General features: G+C 36.9%; 1 protein-coding gene across 2 annotated transcripts in view; it reads right to left on the bottom strand.

Moving 5' to 3' along the window:
• Positions 1-289: 289 nt before the first annotated feature.
• Positions 290-21,935, bottom strand: part of PIBF1 (progesterone immunomodulatory binding factor 1) — a 159,799-nt gene continuing 138,153 nt past the window's right edge. The window contains exons 16-17 of one of the 2 annotated variants that reach the window (XM_016216463.2): positions 12,571-12,744; positions 290-583 (exon numbers count right to left, since the gene is read on the bottom strand). In XM_016216463.2, the coding sequence (XP_016071949.1) occupies positions 533-583; positions 12,571-12,744 (225 nt within the window). In that variant the 3' untranslated portion in view covers positions 290-532. Of the gene's footprint in view, positions 584-3,271; positions 4,152-12,570; positions 12,745-21,935 lie in introns of those variants that run through there. The other variant, XM_087814302.1, reaches the window with a different exon arrangement.

The raw sequence follows: 21,935 nt of genomic DNA on the forward strand, positions 1-21,935 counted from the left end.
TCTAACCAACTGAGCTACCTGGCCAGGGGGAAATAACAAACTTCCTACCAAATTTTATTGGTTAATAATAATATCAAATAAATGATATCTGATCACCATTACTGGGCATTTGAAGTACCTTCTAGGTTTCATAAATAATTTAATTTTTTAAAAAAGTAAGGTTTTTTGGCATTGTGTTATATTTAAACTCAAAATTTATATCGTTAGAAAATATATTCACCAATATAACAACTATACATTTATAAGTCACACGCTTTAAAACACCTTGAGAATTATGAAAGCTCCAAAATTTAAATGAGTCTATAATATTTATTTTGTAACAAAATAGATAAAACCACATCTAAAGTATACTATTGTTTTCACTTCATACATTTTGATTATTATGCTGAAATCTGTTAATTTAACTTTGAGTGAAAATAAATTTTACATTAGTTATTTAAAAAATGCCAAGCACATGATTGAGATAAACTTTTTGTTCATCAGAAAAAGAACTTTGGAAGTAAATAATGACATAGCAAATCCATTCAGAACACTAGATCTTCATCTTTTGTTTCTTAGACCAGTCAGGTGCTTCTTTTTTGGTCTGTTAAAAAAGAAAATAAAAAAGAAAATCAAGTAAAACGCTTACTAGGAGGATGAGAGAGGCAATTCAGAGAACTAAGTACCAATATGCATTGGGGCTTTTTATGTAAGATTACAGTAAATAATTGCTTTTCTTAATTCAGAAGGATACTTTAGGGGCAAAGGTTTTATGTTTTGTCAGAAATAATCTCTCACCTGGTATGTCTTAGAAAAAATACACATCTGTGTTTTCTGGCTCAAAGCCTGTATTTAACATATTTTACAGAAGCGAGTATCATATGAACTGTTTCTATTTTCAAAGAGAATTATAAAAAAAATCAAGGACACGGCTTCTTTTCTGTCAGTCTCATCTATCTATATATGGATATTCATTCACTCAGCAAATACTTATTAAAGAATGACTAGATCCAAATCACTGTGCTCTGGGTCTTCTGAATTGCTAGGTATTTACCAGAGCTCTTCTTGGGTTTACTGCTCAATCATTTCAGTGTGAAAAGAGCTTGACTCAGAACTCCTTACACAGGGCATACAGAAGCAGTCAAACATCCTATTTTTTATATGACCATAAATTAAATATGCAGCTTACTGCTTTCCCACTTCCACCTGTTTAAAATCATGAAGGAACACATTCCTAAATATATATACATATATGTGTGTAGGCACATGGAGAAGTATGATAGCTTATAATTTTATGTTTTTTATAGTTTTATATGCCATAGTTGATACATAAAATGGTGGAGGTGACATTGGTGGTCAGCTACTCTTGATCTTATCCACACCCTTGCCAGCTTCAATTACCATAAAATAAGCAGGTGACCTCCCCACCCCACTCCATGGCCACCTACACATCATAGCTCTAACTTGAGCTACAACTGCTTTTCATGGTGACCCTCCCAGGCAACTAAAATTCAGTATGTCAAAGCGAGCTCCCCCAATCATCCACGCTCTCCTTCTTGGTAAATGGTACCATACTTTGCTCAGTCGCCTCAACAAGAAATGTCCCATTCTTCTTTATCTTAGATTTCTCCTTTTCACTTGCTACATCCATTTTAAACAGTCCCTTCCTCTTACTGAATAGCTTTGAAACTCCTCATTCTGTTCCTATCTTGACCCCATTGGCTTACCTTGGGCTCTTATCATTTCTGGCTTGATTCCTGCCAGAGCCTCCTAACTCTGATCTGGCTCTCTCTCCGATTCTGTTCAATTCATAGTCCACAATCCTTCCAAGCTTATCTTTCTAAAATGCAAAACTGCATTAAAGCACTTTTAGATTTTTTTTTTTTGTCCAGAGCTCTTTCTTTAAAAGAAAAGTCCAAAGTCCTTAGTATTAAAGGAGATAGAAGTTTCCATGGTAGGGAAAGGCCAGGGCTGTCTACCGAGAGAATGCAAAGGTGGCTGAGGCTAACCAAATCAAAAGAAACCAAAGTACAAATTAGAATGCTAGTTTATTAACTGGTGATGAGAAATGTAATTGTCCTTTGGCCAGGAATGCCTGCTAGTTTTGCCAGTCTTATTTAAAAAAATTTTTAAAACAGTCACAGACCATAAAGAAAAGTCAGAGCAAAACTGGGGAATTGCTTGGTTCTCTTATAACCAGATCAAGAGATTTGGGTGACTGAAAAGAGGTGAGTCCGTTACAAATCTAAGGTTCTCCCAGTCCCAGTCCCAGAAGAATATGTACCCAATGTTTTTTAAATTGTAGGTCTCTTCAATTATATCTCAATAAAACTGGGAGGAAAAAACCCTGTAGGTTCTCAATCCATGGGTAAGGAATTCGATTTAAGACCAGATTTGGGGGGGGGGGGGATTAAACAGGCTAGAATACAAAATATCAGGGTGTTTTGCCATTTTAGGGGTAAGTTCTGCTTTGAGAGACTGTGATCATCACTAGGTCATGAAGTAAAATTGTTTTCTTAACTGTGGCTCCTGGACAAAAAAAGTCTAAAAGCCACTTCAATACACCGAGCTACAGATGGTCAAACTTACAGCAAAGGGGACAGCTGCATTTTCTCAATCAACTGATACTAAAAGTTGTGTTACCACTATGTGTGTATGGAAAGAAGCTAAATATAACTTTTGATATTAGAAAGTAATATTGCGACTCAAAAAGGGAAGTACAAGAATTTCAGTGGCAGACAGTTCTTCCTGATTCCTTTTACCTGTGTTTGGTCTATTACAGACCACCCTCCCTCCACCTCCTTCCTCCCAATACATTCTTCAGATGTGTTAATGAAGTAGATTTGCCACAAGTGTACCTCTGTCCTGAGGATTAACTGCTTTTCCACTTCCTAAATGGACTTTTCAGATCTTTGATCATAACCATTTAAAGTTAATTTTACAGCCTGCTCCCAGAGGACTAGTGTATGTTCCTATCCCTCAGTTACTGTGGGGCACCCTCGCGCTTTCATGTTCTAACTACTTTAATTTAGAACACAGGGCCCTTAGCATCTGGCTCATACTTACTTCTCTAATCCTCTCTCTTTTTTTTTTAGGCTATTTTATTGATTTCTAGAGAGAGTACTAGGGAGAGGGAGAGAGGAAGAAAGAGAGAGAGAGAAAAAACATCGATGTGAGAGACACATTGATTGGTTGCCTCCCATATGCCCCTGACCAGGGCTGGGGATCCAGCCTGCAACCGAGGTACATGCCCTTAGTGGAAATTGAACCCAGGACCCTTCAGGTCAATGCTCTAACCACAGAGCAGAACTGGCTAGGGCTCTAATCCTATCTCTTGACACCCTCCTACATAAACTAAATTACTTGTAGTTGAGATTAGTTTAATAGCACTTCATCGAACACCTACTATGTGCCAGGTCCTTGTATTAGGCTATGGGGATATAAAAATGAATTAAGATCCTGTGACAAAGCCTGCTGGCTGCCTAGCCTATACCTATTTTCCTAATAAGAGAACTCTGATTTTATTATGAGAATAAGGGGCTCATTCAGGTAAAAACAACATTAATCAACCTCCTTTGCTACTAAGTGTGGCCATGTGACTAAGTTTTGGCCAAATGGATATGAGTAGATTTTGTGTCGAACTTATGGAAAAACTCCTTTAGGAGGGAAATGGTATTTTCCCCATTTCTGCTTGCTTCTTGCTTAAAATGCAGATGTGATGGCTTAGGCTACAGCAACCATACTGTGACTCTGAGGACACAAGCCACATACCAAGGATGGTTGAAGAGAAAGGCAGAAGTAACTTAGGTCCCTGATGACTTCAAAGGACCACATACTAGCCCTTGAATGCTTATCCGAGAGACTGAACAATTTGCTTAAGCCACAGAACTAGTAGTGGAAAACAATTCCTGGATACTGACACTTGACCTTAAATAAGATACAGTGTTTATTTTGTTTTATGTTGTATCTTTAGCACACAGGAAAGTGTCTGGCTCCCAGTAGGCACTCAATGCCACCCTTCCTTTGATTTTTGTGGCTTGAGCACAGTTCAGCACAGTTGCTCAAAAACAAGTGCTGGGATGAAACAGGCTTCATCCACTCATTTGTAAACGTGGGCAAGTTGAAGACTTCTCAGTTATCTCTTGTGTAATATGGAGAGAATAAAAAAATAACTGCTGGATATCCTGGGTACCCTCAGATCTTCTCTCTAGCCTCCATCCTGCTCTGTGCCCAGGAAGCTGTCACTGGTGTCTTCCAGTTTCTGAGAAGGTTTAGCCAATGGGATGCATACTGGGCTTGCAGGTGGGAGGAGAAAGAAACTGGGGTATTTATTCCCTAGCTCCTTCTTTGCCTGGCCATGGTTTGGTAGAAGCTAAATTCTTCTACAGGAGACCAAAATTTCCATAAGAAGGTTCCGATCCCTCTCCTTGCGCCTTGAGACCTAGGAGTGGTAAAAACTTCACACAGCTACTATGTGAGGTTCATCATCACTTGGTTTCCACATGCTTGTAAACAGTCCTGAAAGAATGGGACATCTATTTGGTGCAAGGACCTTGACTGATACAATAACTTACACAAGAGGGTGCTGAGAATAAAATGAAATAATGTATGTAAGAAGCACTTACTCCCTAATAAATGCTAACTACGAATAGGGAAACCACTTGATGTTCTCTCTGCCTGAAGAGGTCACTCTTATTTGTTTTTCAGGACTCAGGTCAAAAAACATCTCTTCTAAGAAGCTTGCTCTGACATATCAAGGCTTCTTCTGGTGATCCTTTCAAGAACTTAAAGCCTTCAACACTTAACTTGTTATATAATTATACAATTGTTTACTTGAATCAGTCACTCAATAAACTGCGTATTCCCTGATGGCATAAAATAATGTTCAATAAATGTTAGTTAAATAGATTTATTTTTACTGTAATTTTAAAATATAAATGCTTTATATATTAATGATTTATTTTATTATTTTTAAAATATATCTTTATTGATGTCAGAGAGAGGAAGGGAGAGAGAGAGAAAGATAGAAACATTAATGAGAGAGTCGTCATTGATCGGCTGCCTCCTGCACGCCCCTAACTGGGGATCGAGCCTGCAAGCCCGGGGCATGTGTCCTGACTGGGAATCAAACTGCAATCGTCTGGATCCTAGGTCAGTGCTCAACCACTGAGCCACACCCAGCCAGGCTGTAGGGGTGGTTTCATAGTCCCTCCAATTTACCTCTATAGCTACCACTTCCTTCTCCTACATCACCACCTTCCCCTCCTTTTAAATTTGTCTGAATATGAAAGCCTGTTTCCTTCATTCCTCTAATTCATCTTTCTCTGCCCGTCCACCTCTGAGAGTATAGATGTGACCCTCACACTATTCTGTACCTGTCTCCTACTTAGTATTTGCCACACCGCATTGTATGATACAGTTTCCATTACAATCCGGGCACTCAAGGCCAGGGGCCTTGTGCTTGGAATAAGGTTTAAATAAATGAATATAGTTTAAAAAGGTGCCATAGACTCAAAAGACAATTCCGTAAGAGACATTCCAAAATATTTTCAGATACAACATGGAAGGATCTTGAGGTCATTCTGCTAAGTGAGACAAGCCAATCACAAAAAGACAAGTATTATATGCTTCCACCCACATGAGGTCTCTAACGCACTCAAATTCATAGATACGGAAAGTAGAATAGTGGGTTGGTTTTGGGTAAGAATATGGGCTGGTTTGGGGCAAGAAAAGGGAAGTTGTTGCTTAATAGGTATAGAGTCCCAGTTCTGCAAGATGAAAAAGTGCTGAAGATCTTGGAAACAGTCCAAGTGCCCATGAGTAGGTGAATGGATAAAAAAGCTGTGGGACATTTACACCATGGAGTACTATGCGGCTGTAAAGAAGAAGGATCTATTGCCCGTTGGGACAGTATGGAGGGAACTGGAGAGTATTATGTTAAGTGAAATAAGCCAGTCAGAGAAAGTCAAGCATCACATGATCTCACTCATATGTGGAATATAATGAACAAAATAAACTGATGAACAAAATAGATCCAGAGACACAGAAGCATGGAACAGACTGAGGGATCTCAGAGGGAAGGCAGGGGTGGGGGAGTGGGGTGGGTGGGGAGAGATTAATCAAAGAACTTATATGCTTATTGCATAACCTATGGACATAGACATTAGTCTGGGGAAGGCCTGGGGGTGGGGTGGATGCGGGGTGGAGGGGATCAATGGGGAAAAAAAGGGGACATCTGTAATACTTTAAAAAATAAAGATAAATTTAAAAAAAAGTGCTGAATGTCTATCTCACAAGAATATGAATATACTTAACACTATTGAACTATACACTTAAAAATGGGTAAGATGGTAAACTTTATGGTATTTTTTTTATCACAATGAAAAACGAACCAAAAAACAAGCACACTTAAAAAATGTTTTGGGAAATGTTAGCAGTACTGGAAAAGCATATTGCTTCTAATGTTAGCTCCTTGGATTTTGCTGTTAAAAATGTCACATTATTTTATTATATATTTTGTATTCTATCTTAAATAGGAAAAATAAAAGTAGTAATACAACCTAATTTCCTTTTAATAGAAAGTGTCCATCAGAATCTATTTTTGCCCGTCTGGGTATGGCTCAGCAGTTGAGAGTTGACCTGGGATCCAGGTGATGGGGCTTCGATTCCCGGTCAGGGCACATGCCCGGGTTGCGGGCTCGGATGCCCAGTCGGGGGGGTGCAGGAGGCAGCCGATCAATGAGTTTCCCATCATTGATGTTTCTATCTCTCTCTCTCCCTCTCCCTTCCTCTTTCTGAAATCAATAAAGACATGTAAAAAAGAAAAAAAAGAGTTTCCCCTATGTAATGTGAAAGAAAATGCTACTACAGTAACACAATATGGCTCCAACTAATCGGGCAGCAACCACTCTGCATGGTGGCAATATTTATGATTCTCAGTGACATGGCAATTATTGAGTGGCAGTGACAATAACCAGTCAGACATGCAAACAGTATATTCTGTTGTATGAATTCAAGTTTACTGGTCTGTTCAATTTTTCTATTGGTAAACTTTTGCCCTCAGTCATATTACTGTCTGAAATTCAGGTTACCTGTTAATTAAATTAGGAGAACCATGTTACACTGATTTCTCATTTACATCAGTATCTATGTCTAATCAATACAAAAATTCAAATAAATTCCAATGCAGATAACAGTGATTCTGGAAAGTTGATTTCTTATCCTCATGAGATGTATATTCTTCATTTCTAGGTATTTTATCAGTAAGGTACTATCTATTCTTGACAGTTCTAAGTTCCAGATACTGGAAGTTTCTAAGCCTTTACCAACTCTTGATTAGTATTGAGCAAGGAGTGTAAGCTAAATCACTGATTAGCAAATTATGGTACCTGGTCTGTCTTTGGATTGCCTGCTAAGAATGGATTTGACATTTTATTTTTTAAAAAAGGTAAAAACAAACAAAGAAACAAACAGAATATGCAACAGAGATTTTAGGTAGCTACAAGCCTAAAATATTTACTGTCTTGCCCTTAAAAGAAAAATTTGCCGACTCTTGATAGATGACTGTTAAATAAAGTGGGCACAATAAAACAATTCACATACACAATTAGCTGCTTTTTATTTTGGTAATTCCACTCTTTTACCTATTTAAGCAGTAGTGTTTCTTTTATATTACCATCTTTAAAAGATTGTTTATCCTTCACACCCATAAGCTGGCACTTTATGTAACAAATTCTGTTATCCCTCCTCAGTTATTAACAGAGTTAACCTTTTAACTGAGGAGATCCCTTATTTCTGACTTTCACTTTTCTGTTTTTTGTGTTTTTTTTTAAGACTCTTGCAGGCTTCATTATATGAACCCCTATGAACATTATATGAGGCATATAAATTACTTAAAGTGACCTTTTATATTGGAAACACTGTAACATAAAAATTTGTAATTTTATAAAGAAACAGTATTAATTAATGAAAACCTTGGTTTATTAGTGGAGTGTTAACAGGCCCTAGAGTAAACTGTATTTGGGAATGAGCTCAGAGAGCTGTGGTAAAAACAAATGACAGGACTGACTGAAAACCTATCAGAAGTAATTCACAATGCGATTTTGTAGATAAGTAACTAGTAAGATAAGTACCTTAGTGTCATCCAGAAGTAGCTTACTAAAACATTAATATGTAACTCGGGGATTGTAACGTATTGAGAAAATATGTTAAAATAAGAAAGAATGCTGACTGATAAATGCAGACATAACAAGCCTGGTGGATTACTCCTGGGATCTAGAAAATGAGTTAGAAATTAAGACTCTTAGTGTTCAACTCCTGCCACTTTTCTAAAGACTGTGTTTAGTAGATATAATTACTTTGTTTTCCAAAATACATATATAAGCTGGGAATCAAAGAAATAAGTATTTATGAGTCCTCATAGGCAGGGGCCAATTTAAGTGGGTCTAGAATAGCTGACCTGGCTTTCCTACCAACTAAATGAGAGACTCCCAGGTCACCACCAACCCTCACCATCTTCCACTGGAATTCCTATTTCTAAACCAGCTTCCCAGTTACATTATATCAGGAAGAGGCTGCAATTGGTATTCCTGACACTAGAAATTGGAAAATTACTTTTACACATGTAAATGAACATAGATAGATATCTTGAGGTCTGTGCATACTTTGGTGAGATAAATCTAGACTCAACACTAAGAAGTAAGACCATAGCTTCCAAATGATGAACTATTGATCCCCTCAACCCCAGAAATGGCTGGAGCTCCTCCAGTCTAAACTTCACTTACCCTGGTGTGCCACAGAAATATCATACTTTTCAGGGTGTGTTATGAGGTGAAAAATGTTGAGAGGCACAAAGTTAGGGCATGCTCTTGTGGCAATGCCAGGGTGGCATCCTATGTCACTTGTACTCATATTATTGTATGACAAATAATAGCTAAATTCCATTTTTGATGAAATTATAAACTTTTCCTCACAAATAATGAGAAAAATTGTTATTATAACTTACCTATTTAAAATAAAAAAAAATTATGGTAATATACATATAACATAAAATTTACCATTTTAAGTGTATGGTCAGTGGCACTAAGTATATTCACATCACCACCATCCATCCACAGAATGCTTTTCTTCTTGCACAACTGAAACTCTGTACACATTAAACACTAACTCCCCATTTCCTCTAGTCCCTGGCAACCACCATTCTACTTTCTGTCTCTGTGAATTTGACGACTCTAGGAATAACCTACCTACTTTTATTCCTTTTTTGTCCTAAGGGAAAATGTTAAGAAGTGGTGAAATGGCTAAAATTAGGCAAAAGACTGTAGTAAGAAAGGAAAAATGTCTAGATATAGAAAATACATGTTAGCCATACAATTCTTGAATAATGAAAAGAAGCATAAATTAGAAAATACGTTGTGAATATTGTACTTTCTCTGGCCTTGGGATTTCTCACTCTCAGACCCTAGATAGTCTTCAAGGTCAGCTTCAGCTTCAAATACTTTCTTTTCTTCTTTTTTTTTAATCCTTACCTGAGGATATTTTCTTCCCATTGCTTTTCAGAGACAGTGGAAAGTAGAGAGAGAGAGAGAGAGAGAAACATCGATGTGAGAGGGACACATAGACTGGTCGCCCGTTGCAGTCATGCTGACCGGGGCGGGGGCTGGGGATCGAGCCTGCAACCGAGGTACATGCCCTTGGCTGGAATTCAACCCAGGACCCCTCAGTCCACAGGCCAGCGCTCTAGCCACTGAGCCGAACCGGCTAGGGCAGCTTCAAATACTTTCTTTTCCTGGGAGCCCATCAATGTCACAGGATCTATTCTTTCTTTGAATTTCCATAGCAGTTTGTATTGCCTTTAAGGGAGTTCACCCAGTTTTGCCTTAACTATTATTTGTTTATTTATCCTTGATCCTGGAGGAGAGGCACCTCTAAGGCTGACTCTGTATCCTCATGATCAGATACTCAATAATGTTTAGCACAGGTTCTTGCATATAGTCAGTAGATACTTGTTGAATTTTTATCCTTAGTTAGCAAATACTTATCTGCTCTGTTCATGTGCCATGCAAGGCAATGGGAACACAGCTTCTGCCCTTACATTCTATGTTCAATCTAGTCTCTGTCGGTGCATTAAGTGCCTGAAATACAACTGCTACAGCAATTGCCAGCACTTTTCTATAAAATGCACCTTCTGAGGTTGTCTTCATATAGAAACACCACGTGAGCGCTGCAAAGCATTCCCTCAAGCTCTTACTCCTCCACATCACAGCTCTACCCCCAACTCCACTGCCCACTTTGTGTTTTCCTCATACTTCTAATGTATATATAAATGTGCATCCATCCATTATTAAATCTAACGGCAGGAAAAAATACCAACAGCAAATAGTTTCAGCCAAAGGATCTAGAGGTAAATTAGAAATGTTTCTATTTTAGCTATAAGACCATGAGATTTTGAAATGATTAGAACTTATTTTCAAACATTTACATAATAAATTCTTTATTAACAATATCAGAGACTATATAGGAAAATATTATCATGGCAAATTAAAAATATTCAGAATAATAACTGATGCCTTAAGAGAATCATGGCATGTAAGTATAAAAGAAGTCCAGTACTCATTTCATATAATTTTCCTCCTAATTTTATAAGCAAGAACCGGCTTAGAGCATTTAAATGACTTGGCCCAGGTGACTGAGTCAATTCACATTTCTAATTCTGCACTGTTAGAACATAGTCTTGATTTGACTGGTTTACAGTATTATCTCTCAGTTTTCATAAGGACACAGCTAAGCTCGTATCTCTTTAAAATTTTTCTCTTATAAAAGAAATCAAGTTTGTAGAAAGATAAGCATAAAGAAGGAAATAAAAGTTACCCAATTAATATTTTGTATTTTGAATCTTAATTTCATTCTCACTGCATAACCTTATCGTGAGGTACTGGAGAAATCTTACTATTACTTATGTACAAGTTACACTTAGGATTTCAGGATATCAGACTCAAGTTACCAATCTAAAGTCAGAAATGTAGGACGTCAGGGTCACTTCATAGCTTGAAACAGAGAAGGGTCAGAAAAGCAGATCACAGAGTGTGATAGGCTCTAAGTCTGGCTGTATCTTGTGGTTTTCATCTGACCCTGTTTCCCATTAACTTCTAGGTGTCCCATCTGCTTTCTTCCTGTAGATTATAACAGACACATCCAGTGTGCCAGGCCACTTTCTAAGGAAAGCTCGCCTAGCGATGATCCTTTTGAATAAATAGCCCTAGGCAGCTTTATTTGGTACCATGTGACCCCTGCTCACAATGAGGGTAGCCATTCAGTAGGCTAACATCCTTAACAAGTCCTGCCACAAGCGGTATCACCCAACGAGGATGAGCTGTGCCAATTAGATTCTTGCCCCTGGAAAATACAGGGAGAACTAGGTTTTAAGAGCGTAGATGTGGGAAGGATACACAGAAACAGGTCTCCACACAAGGGGCCGTGAGCAAGTTAATGAGTTAGTGAGAACTACGAATAACCAGAAACTAAGAGAGAAACGAAGAGAGCTGATGCACCACCAGAGGAAAAGATCCACGGACTCGGTGGCAGAAATCCGTGTCGCTGCCTTGTGTCCAGGCTGGTGCATCGAGGCGTCCTGTTTTCTCCAGCCTGTCAGCCCAGTCTCCATGACTGCCACACAGATTCTTTTTTTTTTTTGCCACATAGATTCTTACAATAATTAGCCCTTATTTAATCTCATTAACTGTCACTTTTTTAAGGTTGAACTGTGTAATCACCTCATTGATCTTGAGTAGCATTATCTGAATGTATAATGAAATAGCTTAGATCAGAAGCTCCCATACTTGACTGATTATTATAATCATCTGGGGAGTTTTTAAAAAGTTAAGATTCTGAGGACTCATTGAATCAGAATATCGTACGTAGTTAAATCTGCTTTAGATGGTAAAAATCATGTTTCTTCTGAGAAATTAAAGCATGCATGGAAACCATACTGAAGTACAGTAAAATGCTTAATAATGCAAAATAATCCTATTTTGATTCTGTTGCCTTTTTATTGTTATTCTTACTATTTGTTAAAACATCCTTTTCAAATTGTTCTAATTTCTTGTTCCTTAACTAATTTCTGTGTACATACATTTCTACCTAATAAGCATTTCATTTAATGTTAATGTGGTTGATTTTATATTTTATGAGGAAGCTCTTAGAGCAAAATACACTGTTGTATAAATAAAAGGGGGCAGGTGATATTCTGCATCCTTTTATTCTTATATAAAAATGTCTCCCCGATTCCCCTATAAATTAGTCCCTGGAAACTGAAGGAGGTAAATGCCAGATTAAGGCTAATTATTTCTGGGCAAGTCCAGCATAGTAACTAGAAATATAAAACCCAATTATCAGCTGTAAGATATGATGTACACACACACACACACATTCAGAAAAGAAATGAATACAAATATTTCCAGGCCCTTCCATTAAATTGTTAAAATTACTTTTAAAACAATATGAATTAGAGGAAAGAAATTTAAGTAAAGTATATTTAGTAAAAATCAGAGACATTAATAATTTTAAGTTTTTTTCTTTTTCTTTTGTACTTACAAAGAGTGTGGGCTTGGGTATAAATATATCATCTTCATGTTCTCTAGGCACATTCAGAGCCTTTGACTTCTGATTTCCTGACACATTTTTGGATTCCCTTTTAGTAAGAAGTAGCCTGTCCTCAGAAGGCTTACTGCGCATATTAGTGAGAATCTGCTTCATTGCTGCCAATTCCTGTTGATATATGAAAGTAGAAGAAAATGGCAAGTATGATTTCAGCAAGTGCACTAATAATGATTGATGTTAAAACATTTATTTTTATTTTGGAGTAGAAGAAACATTTGAAACAATTACACTATATAAAATAACATACTGACCAATGACACACATGACTCACATCATCATTCATAGTTTTAGTATGATAAACAATAAATATGTCATTCCGTAGTCTAATGGTTCCTAAATTTTCCTGCACATTGGAGTCAACTGTGGAGCTTCAAAAACTACTGATGCCCGTGTCCCACTTGCAGAGATTGTAAAATAATTGAGCTGGGGTGTAACCTCGGCGTTGAAAATTTTAAAAGATCTCCATGTGATTCTAAGGGAAAGACAAATTTGGGAACCACTGGCATAGTTACTTTCCACTACAGTTTTTCTACATGTTTGCTAAGTAAGTTATTTAGGCATTTTATTTTTCCTACCTTGTAAACTACACCATTTCCTTTTGAAGTCTTACATTAAGATGGGACGAAGAAAAAATTCAAGATTATTTTCTTGCTTACTAATCAGCAGCATAAACAGTAAATTTAATACATCTTCAGGATTCAACCATATGACCCCCTCTTCTCTTACAAATGAAAACTGGAGTTAGCTTTATCCAGTTGCTGTTTGGAATAAGAATTATTATGCTGAATTTCTTAAAGAACTCAGATAAAATTTTTTACTCATTCCCTCTTCCAAGTCCATTTTGTCTTTTATTTTTCTCTATAGTCAAACTTTTAGCACCTAACATTACTTAGTGGATATTTATGATTAATCACTAAATTGATTCAATCAAACACAAGCATATGGACAGAGGACAGACTAAACTCTCCTTTATTATATACAGAACAGTGGTAGGCTGTGTTAGAGGTATTTTTTCCTATTATTTTATTTCACCTTCATGCCAAGACACAAACTTATGGTGACAGCGAGATGTTCTGCTCCCTTTTACTAATCTGTTTATAGACATCAGCTCTGTGTCAGAGCAAGTTCCTACAGGCCTTTTTTTTTCTTTCTGGCTGTCATTAGTTCTATTTAGAACCATCTAGCTTGAGTGAGTGGGTATTTTAAAACAGAGCTGTTGAGTTTAAGCCACAGAGCTTAATAGATCTTAGGGCCAAGCGAGGGGCTGGAAGAAATGGTACTGAATCCTTTCTCCTTTCTGCAGTACTGGGGTTGGCTAGGCCAATGCAAATGAGAATGGCTACACCTCAGACACTCTCAATATGATATACTATTATTTGAGCCATCTGAAGGCTTTTTGCTTTCAAGATTATCTTATTTTATTCATATGTTCCCCCAGAGTGAAGTATATGGCCACCAATTTAATGTTAAACATACCTGGTGTTATGGCAGCTTTCAGCTCCTGTTCTACTTACCACGATGAGGGAAAGGGAGATGACAGCCTCTCAGCTTATCAAAAGAATATTTTCTGCCTGAAAGAATCTCCTTTTAGTGGCCTTATCTTTTGTATGTTGGTATGAAGATTTTAAAAAAGGAAAAAAATATTTTTTTCCTACCTACCACTAGTCTACAGATAAATAAGGTAAGGGGGATGATACTTGCCGGGGAAAGGGGAGAATGGGGATAGCGAGCATGAGGAAGAAAAGGAAGAAGCTGCAGGTGTCCTGAGCAGAGAGCTTTGGCCCCTAAGGGCCCAAAAAGGAGGCCATAATTTTGTTTCTCTTTGGCTTCCCTCTGCTACTGGTATGGGAGCAGTTAGAGGAAACAGATTATCTCTGAAGCAGGTCAGGAGACAAAAAAGAAATCACATATCTTCCTTTACCCAGACTAGGATTACCCAAACTTAGGGTGTTGTCAAAGCACGGCACTGCTTTGTTCACTGATAGTATTAAACAGTGTTAGCATGGCTTCTGAAACCCAGGTGAGGTCACTTTAAAAACCACAAAATTCTGTAAAATTCCTACTAGGATAATACAGTGGGTGCAAAAATAAAATGTGGAACAATTTTGTTCAGTTTTACTATGTTTGATCATAGATGATCCCCTTCATATTAATGGTAAATGTGAGCAAAGAAAAATTCCACTTTAACATCAAATAGTATCCAAAATACCATCATCTACTGAACACACAGAAAGCCAAGCACATGTAGTGGAAATATTTTAGTATTAGGTTAGAAGCCAAAGACACATCCATTCCTGACTCTATTATTAATTGAGTAAACACAGGCAATCTACTCTGGTTCAATGAGCTTCAGTTTCCTAATTGATAAAATGTATGCTTGTGTTACCTTTTTGGATTTTTGCCAGTCTGATAAGTTTTTGGGTATGTTTGTTCTGCATTTCTTCTATTGTGAGGTTGAGCAGCTTTTCATACATATAAGGGTATTTCCTTTTCTGTTGCTATGCTTCGCCCATTTTTCTACTGGGTGACTGGTCATTTTCTTATACTTTTCAAGGAGCTCTTTATGTGTTAGAGATATCGGCCCTTTGTAATATGAATGGTATTTTTTCCCATTAATTTTTATTTAACTTTGTTTACACTTTTTTTTTTTTTTTTTGCTGAATATGTCAGTCTTTAATTTTATAGCCTTCTCCATGGTTTCTTCTTCCATTTTCCTCATTACTTTTATGGTTTTCTTTTCTTTTTAAAACATTGAGATCTTTGATCTGTTTCGTTTATCCTGGCTTCTGGAGATAGGTGTGGTAGATTGGACATCTTTTTCCCCATAGCTTTTCAGTAATAACTTTATGTACTGCAGAGGCAATTTTTTTCCTCACAGATTTGAGATGCTATCTTTATCCATAAATGTACGATTTATTTCTGGACTTCAAACTCTATTCCAATGGTCTGTTTGTTTATGCACCCATGTTCTGCTGTTTTAATGTTTAATGACTGAAGTGTTTTTTGGCTATATTCTTAGGGACGGGGTGGGATATATTAGAAAACTTATGAAGAAGTGACTTTTATAATGTTGAGTCTTCCTAACCAGGAATATATTTTAATATATCTCTCACCTACATTTTTGGGTATAAATTGTCCTGCTTTAATTACCCAAATTAAATGGTTGTGATTCACGATGAGATCCCAATTCAAAACTGACAAAAATAAATAAACCATCATACAAGAGCTAGAAAACTTATTTGCTACTACAAAACAGAATTCTTTGGTAAGAGATAGTCATCTTGAAATCTTCTGGTTTGTTCCTAACCTGGTTCAGTTCTTACCATGTTTTTTGCTTGGCTCCTGATGCCTGGTTCCATCTCTTATTTAAGATTCTGTTCTTATTGTTTGGATTTGACTTTTTTTTTTTTTTTAAATCTTTATTGATTTCAGAGAAAATAAGGGGGAGAGGGAGGGAGAGAGAGGGGGAGAGGGGGAGAGAGAAACATCAATGATGAGAGAGTCATTGATCGGCTGCCTCCTGCACGCCCCTAACTGGGGATCGAGCCCGCAACCCGGGCATGTGCCCTGACCAGGAATTGAACCTCGATCTCCTGGATCCTAGGTTGATGCTCAAGCGATGAGCCATGCCCGGCTGGGCTGGACTTGACTTTTGCATTTCATTTTACTAGCTTTTGATTCTGCTTTCCTCTGCTCTGCGACTGTCCTTTTTTGATTGGCCAGCAGGCTTATTTGTGTATTTTCTAATGATTTACAAATACTGCTCACCGCAGAGCAGAGAGTGTGATTAGATTCACAGAAAGGGAAACTTGATGTTCAAAGGAGAGTGTTTCAAGTGTTAAGTTCAACAGGATTCTTTTTCTTACATTGCATCTACTGCTCAAAATCATGCCATTTATTCCAGTTCCTATTTCAGTCCTGACTTTCTTATAGTTATTCCCTTTTCTTTTTTGAGTCCTGCCTTTTCTCCCGTAATGGACGAAACAATATATGCCTTTTGAAAACTATTCCCTAAGATTATCTAGCTTCTTAATCATAATGTTTGCTGGAATCAATTTTGACTGTTTTTAAGACTGATACACAGTTGTTATTCTGAAATTTCTTTTTACTGCACATCTTGACAAGCTCCATTATTTCTTGCACCCCTCTCCTTGTGTGATTTGATGGCATATAATCCAGTACATTTCCAGGAGAGGGTACTGTGGAAGAAAGTACTGTGCTTTCCTTCAGAACTCTGTATTACTTCTCTGTTCCCAAGTACAATTTCTGGGAACTATGATGCTGAGCTGATTCCTGTATCTTTGTACATATTTTCTTTCTCTCTGGAATCTTCTGTATTGTTTAGCTATTCCGTAACTTCCATTATTTTACCCTCTGCTAAATTTTAGGAGAGTTCCCTGACTTTTGCTCACATCCTTCTACTGGCATTTTTATGTACTACAATAACTTCATGACTGATTCTGGCAAATTTTTAAAACATCACAAACTTTTCCACCCACTGTTTCTTATTTTAGGAAAATGCTTCTTTCTCAAATCTTTCTGAAGAAACTAATTACAATACTTTGTAAGTTCTTTTCTGCTTCAGAATTTTTTTTTTTCCTCTGGGGAAGGGCTTCAGTTTCTCTGCGTATTGTGATTTTTCTCTTTTGTGCTATTAATTTTTTTTGCATCTTCTGATGATCTTTGGTTGTGTGTTCCAACTTATGAGCAGATCAAATGTTTTCTTTCTGCTGTTATGGGCCATTCATCTGAATGAAAGAGTACAACATCTGTACATGCGGATGAGAAAATCTGTCTAGCAGACTCTACTCTAGGGTCCTCAGGCAGGACATAGGTTCTCTTCTCCAAAATGACAAAATGTGAACTCTACTAATCTGGAGCCCCTTCATTTGGACAGATCTAGTCTATTCCCAGCAGCAAATCATTTGTTCATTTAGAAACCATTTCTCAAAATACATTTTAAAATCTCTCTCTCTTTTTTTTAGTCCTTGCCTGAGGATATTTTTCCCATTGCTTTCAGAGAGAGTAGAAAGGATGGAGGTAGGGAGAGAGAGAAACGTCAATGTGAGAGAGGCACACTGACTGACTGCCTCCTGCACGTGGCCTGACCAGGGGCGGGAGCGAACCCACAACCTTTTGGTGAGTGGGCGATGCTCTAACCACTGGACCACACCGTCCAGGGCATAAATTCCTGTCTTTTTTTTTTAATTATAGAAGCATTAATTGTTCATTTAAAGTTGAAATACTGAAAAAGCACCATGCCCCTGTCCTCTTTGTCCTTTTACCACGTTTGACATCTTAAATACTATTCTATAACACAGTCTGATTTATAACAATAATCATGAATTCTGACATGTTTTTATACTCATTTTAAAAAATCCAATAGTATATATATATTCTAATTCTTAGTATATCAAATATATAGGAAAATTACAGTAACTTCAAGAATGAATGAACCATTCATTAAAATTAATAAATGTAGAATTACATCTAACCATATAATTGAAACTTAGGATAAAACTAAAACAAAACGATGAAATCCACACTGGCATAAAATTACTCTTCAAAATAGGAGTCGAGGGCAAGGACATTCTTATGAAACTTCCAGCTGCTGCTGCTGATGATTGTTATTGTACAATTAATATCCATGAAAGAGACATATTGCCATCTTGAATTCAAAAGCGCATAGCTTGGCCATTTATATAAACTATTTGCATAGAGTGGTGCATATTAAAACAGCTCAACTGCCAAGCAGCTGCTTAACAGTATTGCATAGTTCATGCCAATAAATTGCTGAAAGTTGTAAACTCTGCAAAGATGTTGGCAAGGGGACACATAGATGGCATTTCTTGATGAAAATAGCTGACAAGTACAATGCAAACTATGTGCTCCACTGTAGGTTAGATGTAAGGGCTTTTATATAGGAATAACAAAGTATCAGGACTAACAAGTTGGGTAATTCTGTGTAGCATTTCTACTTGAGGTAATACAAGGTAAAAACTAACCTTATTTAAAAGAATACATACAATATTTAAACTCCATCTAAAAGGATATTTGAAAAGCATTTTATTATAAACATTTTCAAAGATATAAAAAGAAGAGCACAGTATGTCGAACCTTCAGTTTCCATTGCCCAACTTCGACAATTATCAACATTTTTCTAATGCTTTTTAAAACAGTTTTATTGAGATATAATTAACACACCATACAGTCATCCATTTAAAGTATATAAATCAATGGTTAGTATGTTCACAGACATGTGCAACCATTACTGTAATCAATTTTAAAATATTTTTATCTCCTCAAAAAAGAAATCCTGATTCTTTTAGCTATCATTCCTCTATTACATCTTACCCCCACTTCCAAGCCCTAAGTAACCACTAATCTACTTTCTGTCTCTGTAGAGTTCCTTGTGGTAGACACTTCACATGAACGGAATCATATAACATGTGGTCTTTTGTGACTGACTTTACTTTGCACAATGTCTTCAAAGTTCATCTATGTTGTAACATATATTGGTATTTCATTCCTTTTTTATGGCCAAATAATATTCTACTGTATGGCTATACCACATTTTGTTTTCCACTCATCAGCTGTTTGGGATGTATCCACCTTTTGGCTATTGTGAATAACGCTACTATAAACATTCATGCACGAGGGCTTTTTTAAAATATATCTTTACTGATTTCAGAGAGAGGGGAAGGGAGAGGGAGAGAGAGATAGAAACATCAATGATGAGAGAGTCATCAATTGGCTGCCTCCTGCACATCCCTCACCAGGGATCGAGCCCGCAGCCTGGGCATGTGCCAGGAATTGAACCATGATCTCCTGGATCATAGGTCGATGCTCAACCACTGAGCCATGCCCAACTGGGCCATACATGAGTTTTTTTGTGGATGTTTTCATTTCTCTTGGGCATACACCTCAGAGTAGACTTGCTGGGTCACATGGTAACTCTATGTTTAACTGTTTGAGGAACTGCCAGATTGTTTTGTCAACATTGTTTTATCTATTTCCTTACCAGTTTTTTGGAAAATATTTTAAAGCAGATTTCAGACTTCAGATAATTTCACTTGTAAACACTTCAGTAAAAATTTTTAACAGATAAAGATTTAAAAAAATACCAAGCTATCATCATCATATCCAACCTTTGGAGACAAGTATAACAAGTCTATTACTGCCTCTTTCACAAGCCTATTTTGAATTTCTTCTACCTAAGTCTTCTCTAAACACCCCCCAGTTCATCTCTCTTATGACTGAAAAGAATTCTTTCATTATCTTGATTGTTTTCCTCAGATTATCTGCTAGTGTTAAAAGTTTTGGGCCTACAACATAATAAAGAAAGAAGTCTTGGGGAGAACAAAGTGGAATAAGGCCTATCTGCTCCTTAGTCTGAAGCATTTCCGATGACATAAACATTTTTGGAGCCATACCCTATGAGTGAGAGCTTAGTGAGAGCTCAAGTGTTTACACGAATGAGAAATAATTGTGCTGTCATAGCTTAGGAGACATAACTAATCACCTGAACTTGGATATTATCTTAAGGTCACTCTCAAAAGTGATGCAGGTAGAGGAAGCTAGTATTAACATGCTGAAGTAGGCCCCTGAATTGAAATCAACTGCTATTGTTGATTAAAACAGATGGGTGGACACTCTGATTCTGCCCGGATTGTTCTATGCAGACCCTTTAGCCCACCTGATTACTGAATAGTGCCTGGGACTCCTGGGATTGCTTTGTCCGCTGGTATTCACATCCTCTTAGTGCCTGGCTTTCCTATCTGTAATGGCATTCATCTACTTGCTGTCTATTTTCTGGCCTTCACTATTTCAGTATAATCTGGTAGGTTTGGATGCATATTCTTGCTAATTTTCATCATTAGTTTCAGACTCTAAACTCTATCCTTAGTTTTGAGTACCGGTTTCCAGTGTCTGACTCACTCCATGGCCTATACTTCTCTATGTTGTTCCCCAGACTTCTTCCAGTGTTGGTTCCTTGATACATGATCAGTGACTTGTTAAGTTTATATCAAATATGCCGACATGGCACCTAACAGAATTATGACCATAATTATATCATTGTCAATATTCTCTTTTGGCCACAAGTTCCAAAGGCTCATTTTATAGTCTTGCAGTTTGTTTTGTGTGTCTCCTTATGTCCTAGAATTGTTTGCCACTATACTAAGAGAGCCATAAAAACACAGGGTTAGAAATGATAGCAAGAGGTCATTTACTTGTTCCTTACTGATAAAAAAAGAGAGAGAGAAGTGTACTTAACTTTGTAAAAGAAAACATACCAAACTTCTAAAACGTAGTGGGAAAAATACACATTTCATTCTTAAGAAAAAAAGAAAGAAAGGAAATGACAGGCCTATACAACACATAATAGATGTGAAAATGCGATGTGGAAAAAGTTAGAAGGGCATATATACACAGATAAAATATTTTTATCATGAGACATTATATTGCTTCACACAAGACAGAGTTTTACTTACAGGATACAACAAAGGCATTTGTAATTTTAAAGAAGATGATGAAAAGATTAAAGAAGCAGCCAAGATACTTATGAAACTCAAAATAATGTGATCTAGTTAGCTACTAAGTCCTCTGTACAAGTCCACACAAACATAGAGGTCCACAGAGTACAATGTAAAAGAAATGCAAGTGCCTTTTATGCAACTCAAAATTGAGGAGAGTTAACATTCCACAGAATGGACAACTGAGACTCAGTTGCTGCTTCTGTGAAATAAGACCACCATAGGGCTCTTGTGAGGTTAGGAACAAGTGAATATAAAAAGAATGATAAAGTAATATACAAATATTAAACATTCTTATTATGAACTGAAAAATACCTATGCTGGGGAAAAGCTTAATGCCCTCTTGAATTCTAGAAGGCATACACCGTGGGCCACTTCTCCCATTAAGGAGGGATAATGTAAAACTTTTCCTTTCTCTGATGGCTCATTCCCAGGCATACTTGACTGAAAGAAATCTATAGCTGATGCTTAAGTATGGTAGCATAACTTACTGACCTAAAAGTGTTTTAAAGATTTTGGTAGAAAGAAGTTATAAAAACTCAAGATGTTATTATTGTTATACAATAGGTTTGGTTCTGTAATATTTAAAGTATGTATAAATTCAACATTTGCAATGAGTATTTTTTGCAACATTTTTCTCCCTTAATTTCCTCAGGCCTGAACACACATATCCTTAGATGGAAAAAAAAAAGCATCTAAAACACTATAAGGAAATGTGACTTATTTTGTATGTGTGTTTTAGGTTTCACTATAATAACTGTCTTT

This window comes from Miniopterus natalensis, chromosome 2 (assembly GCF_054644295.1).
Source record: "Miniopterus natalensis isolate mMinNat1 chromosome 2, mMinNat1.hap1, whole genome shotgun sequence".
NCBI lineage: Eukaryota > Metazoa > Chordata > Mammalia > Chiroptera > Miniopteridae > Miniopterus > Miniopterus natalensis.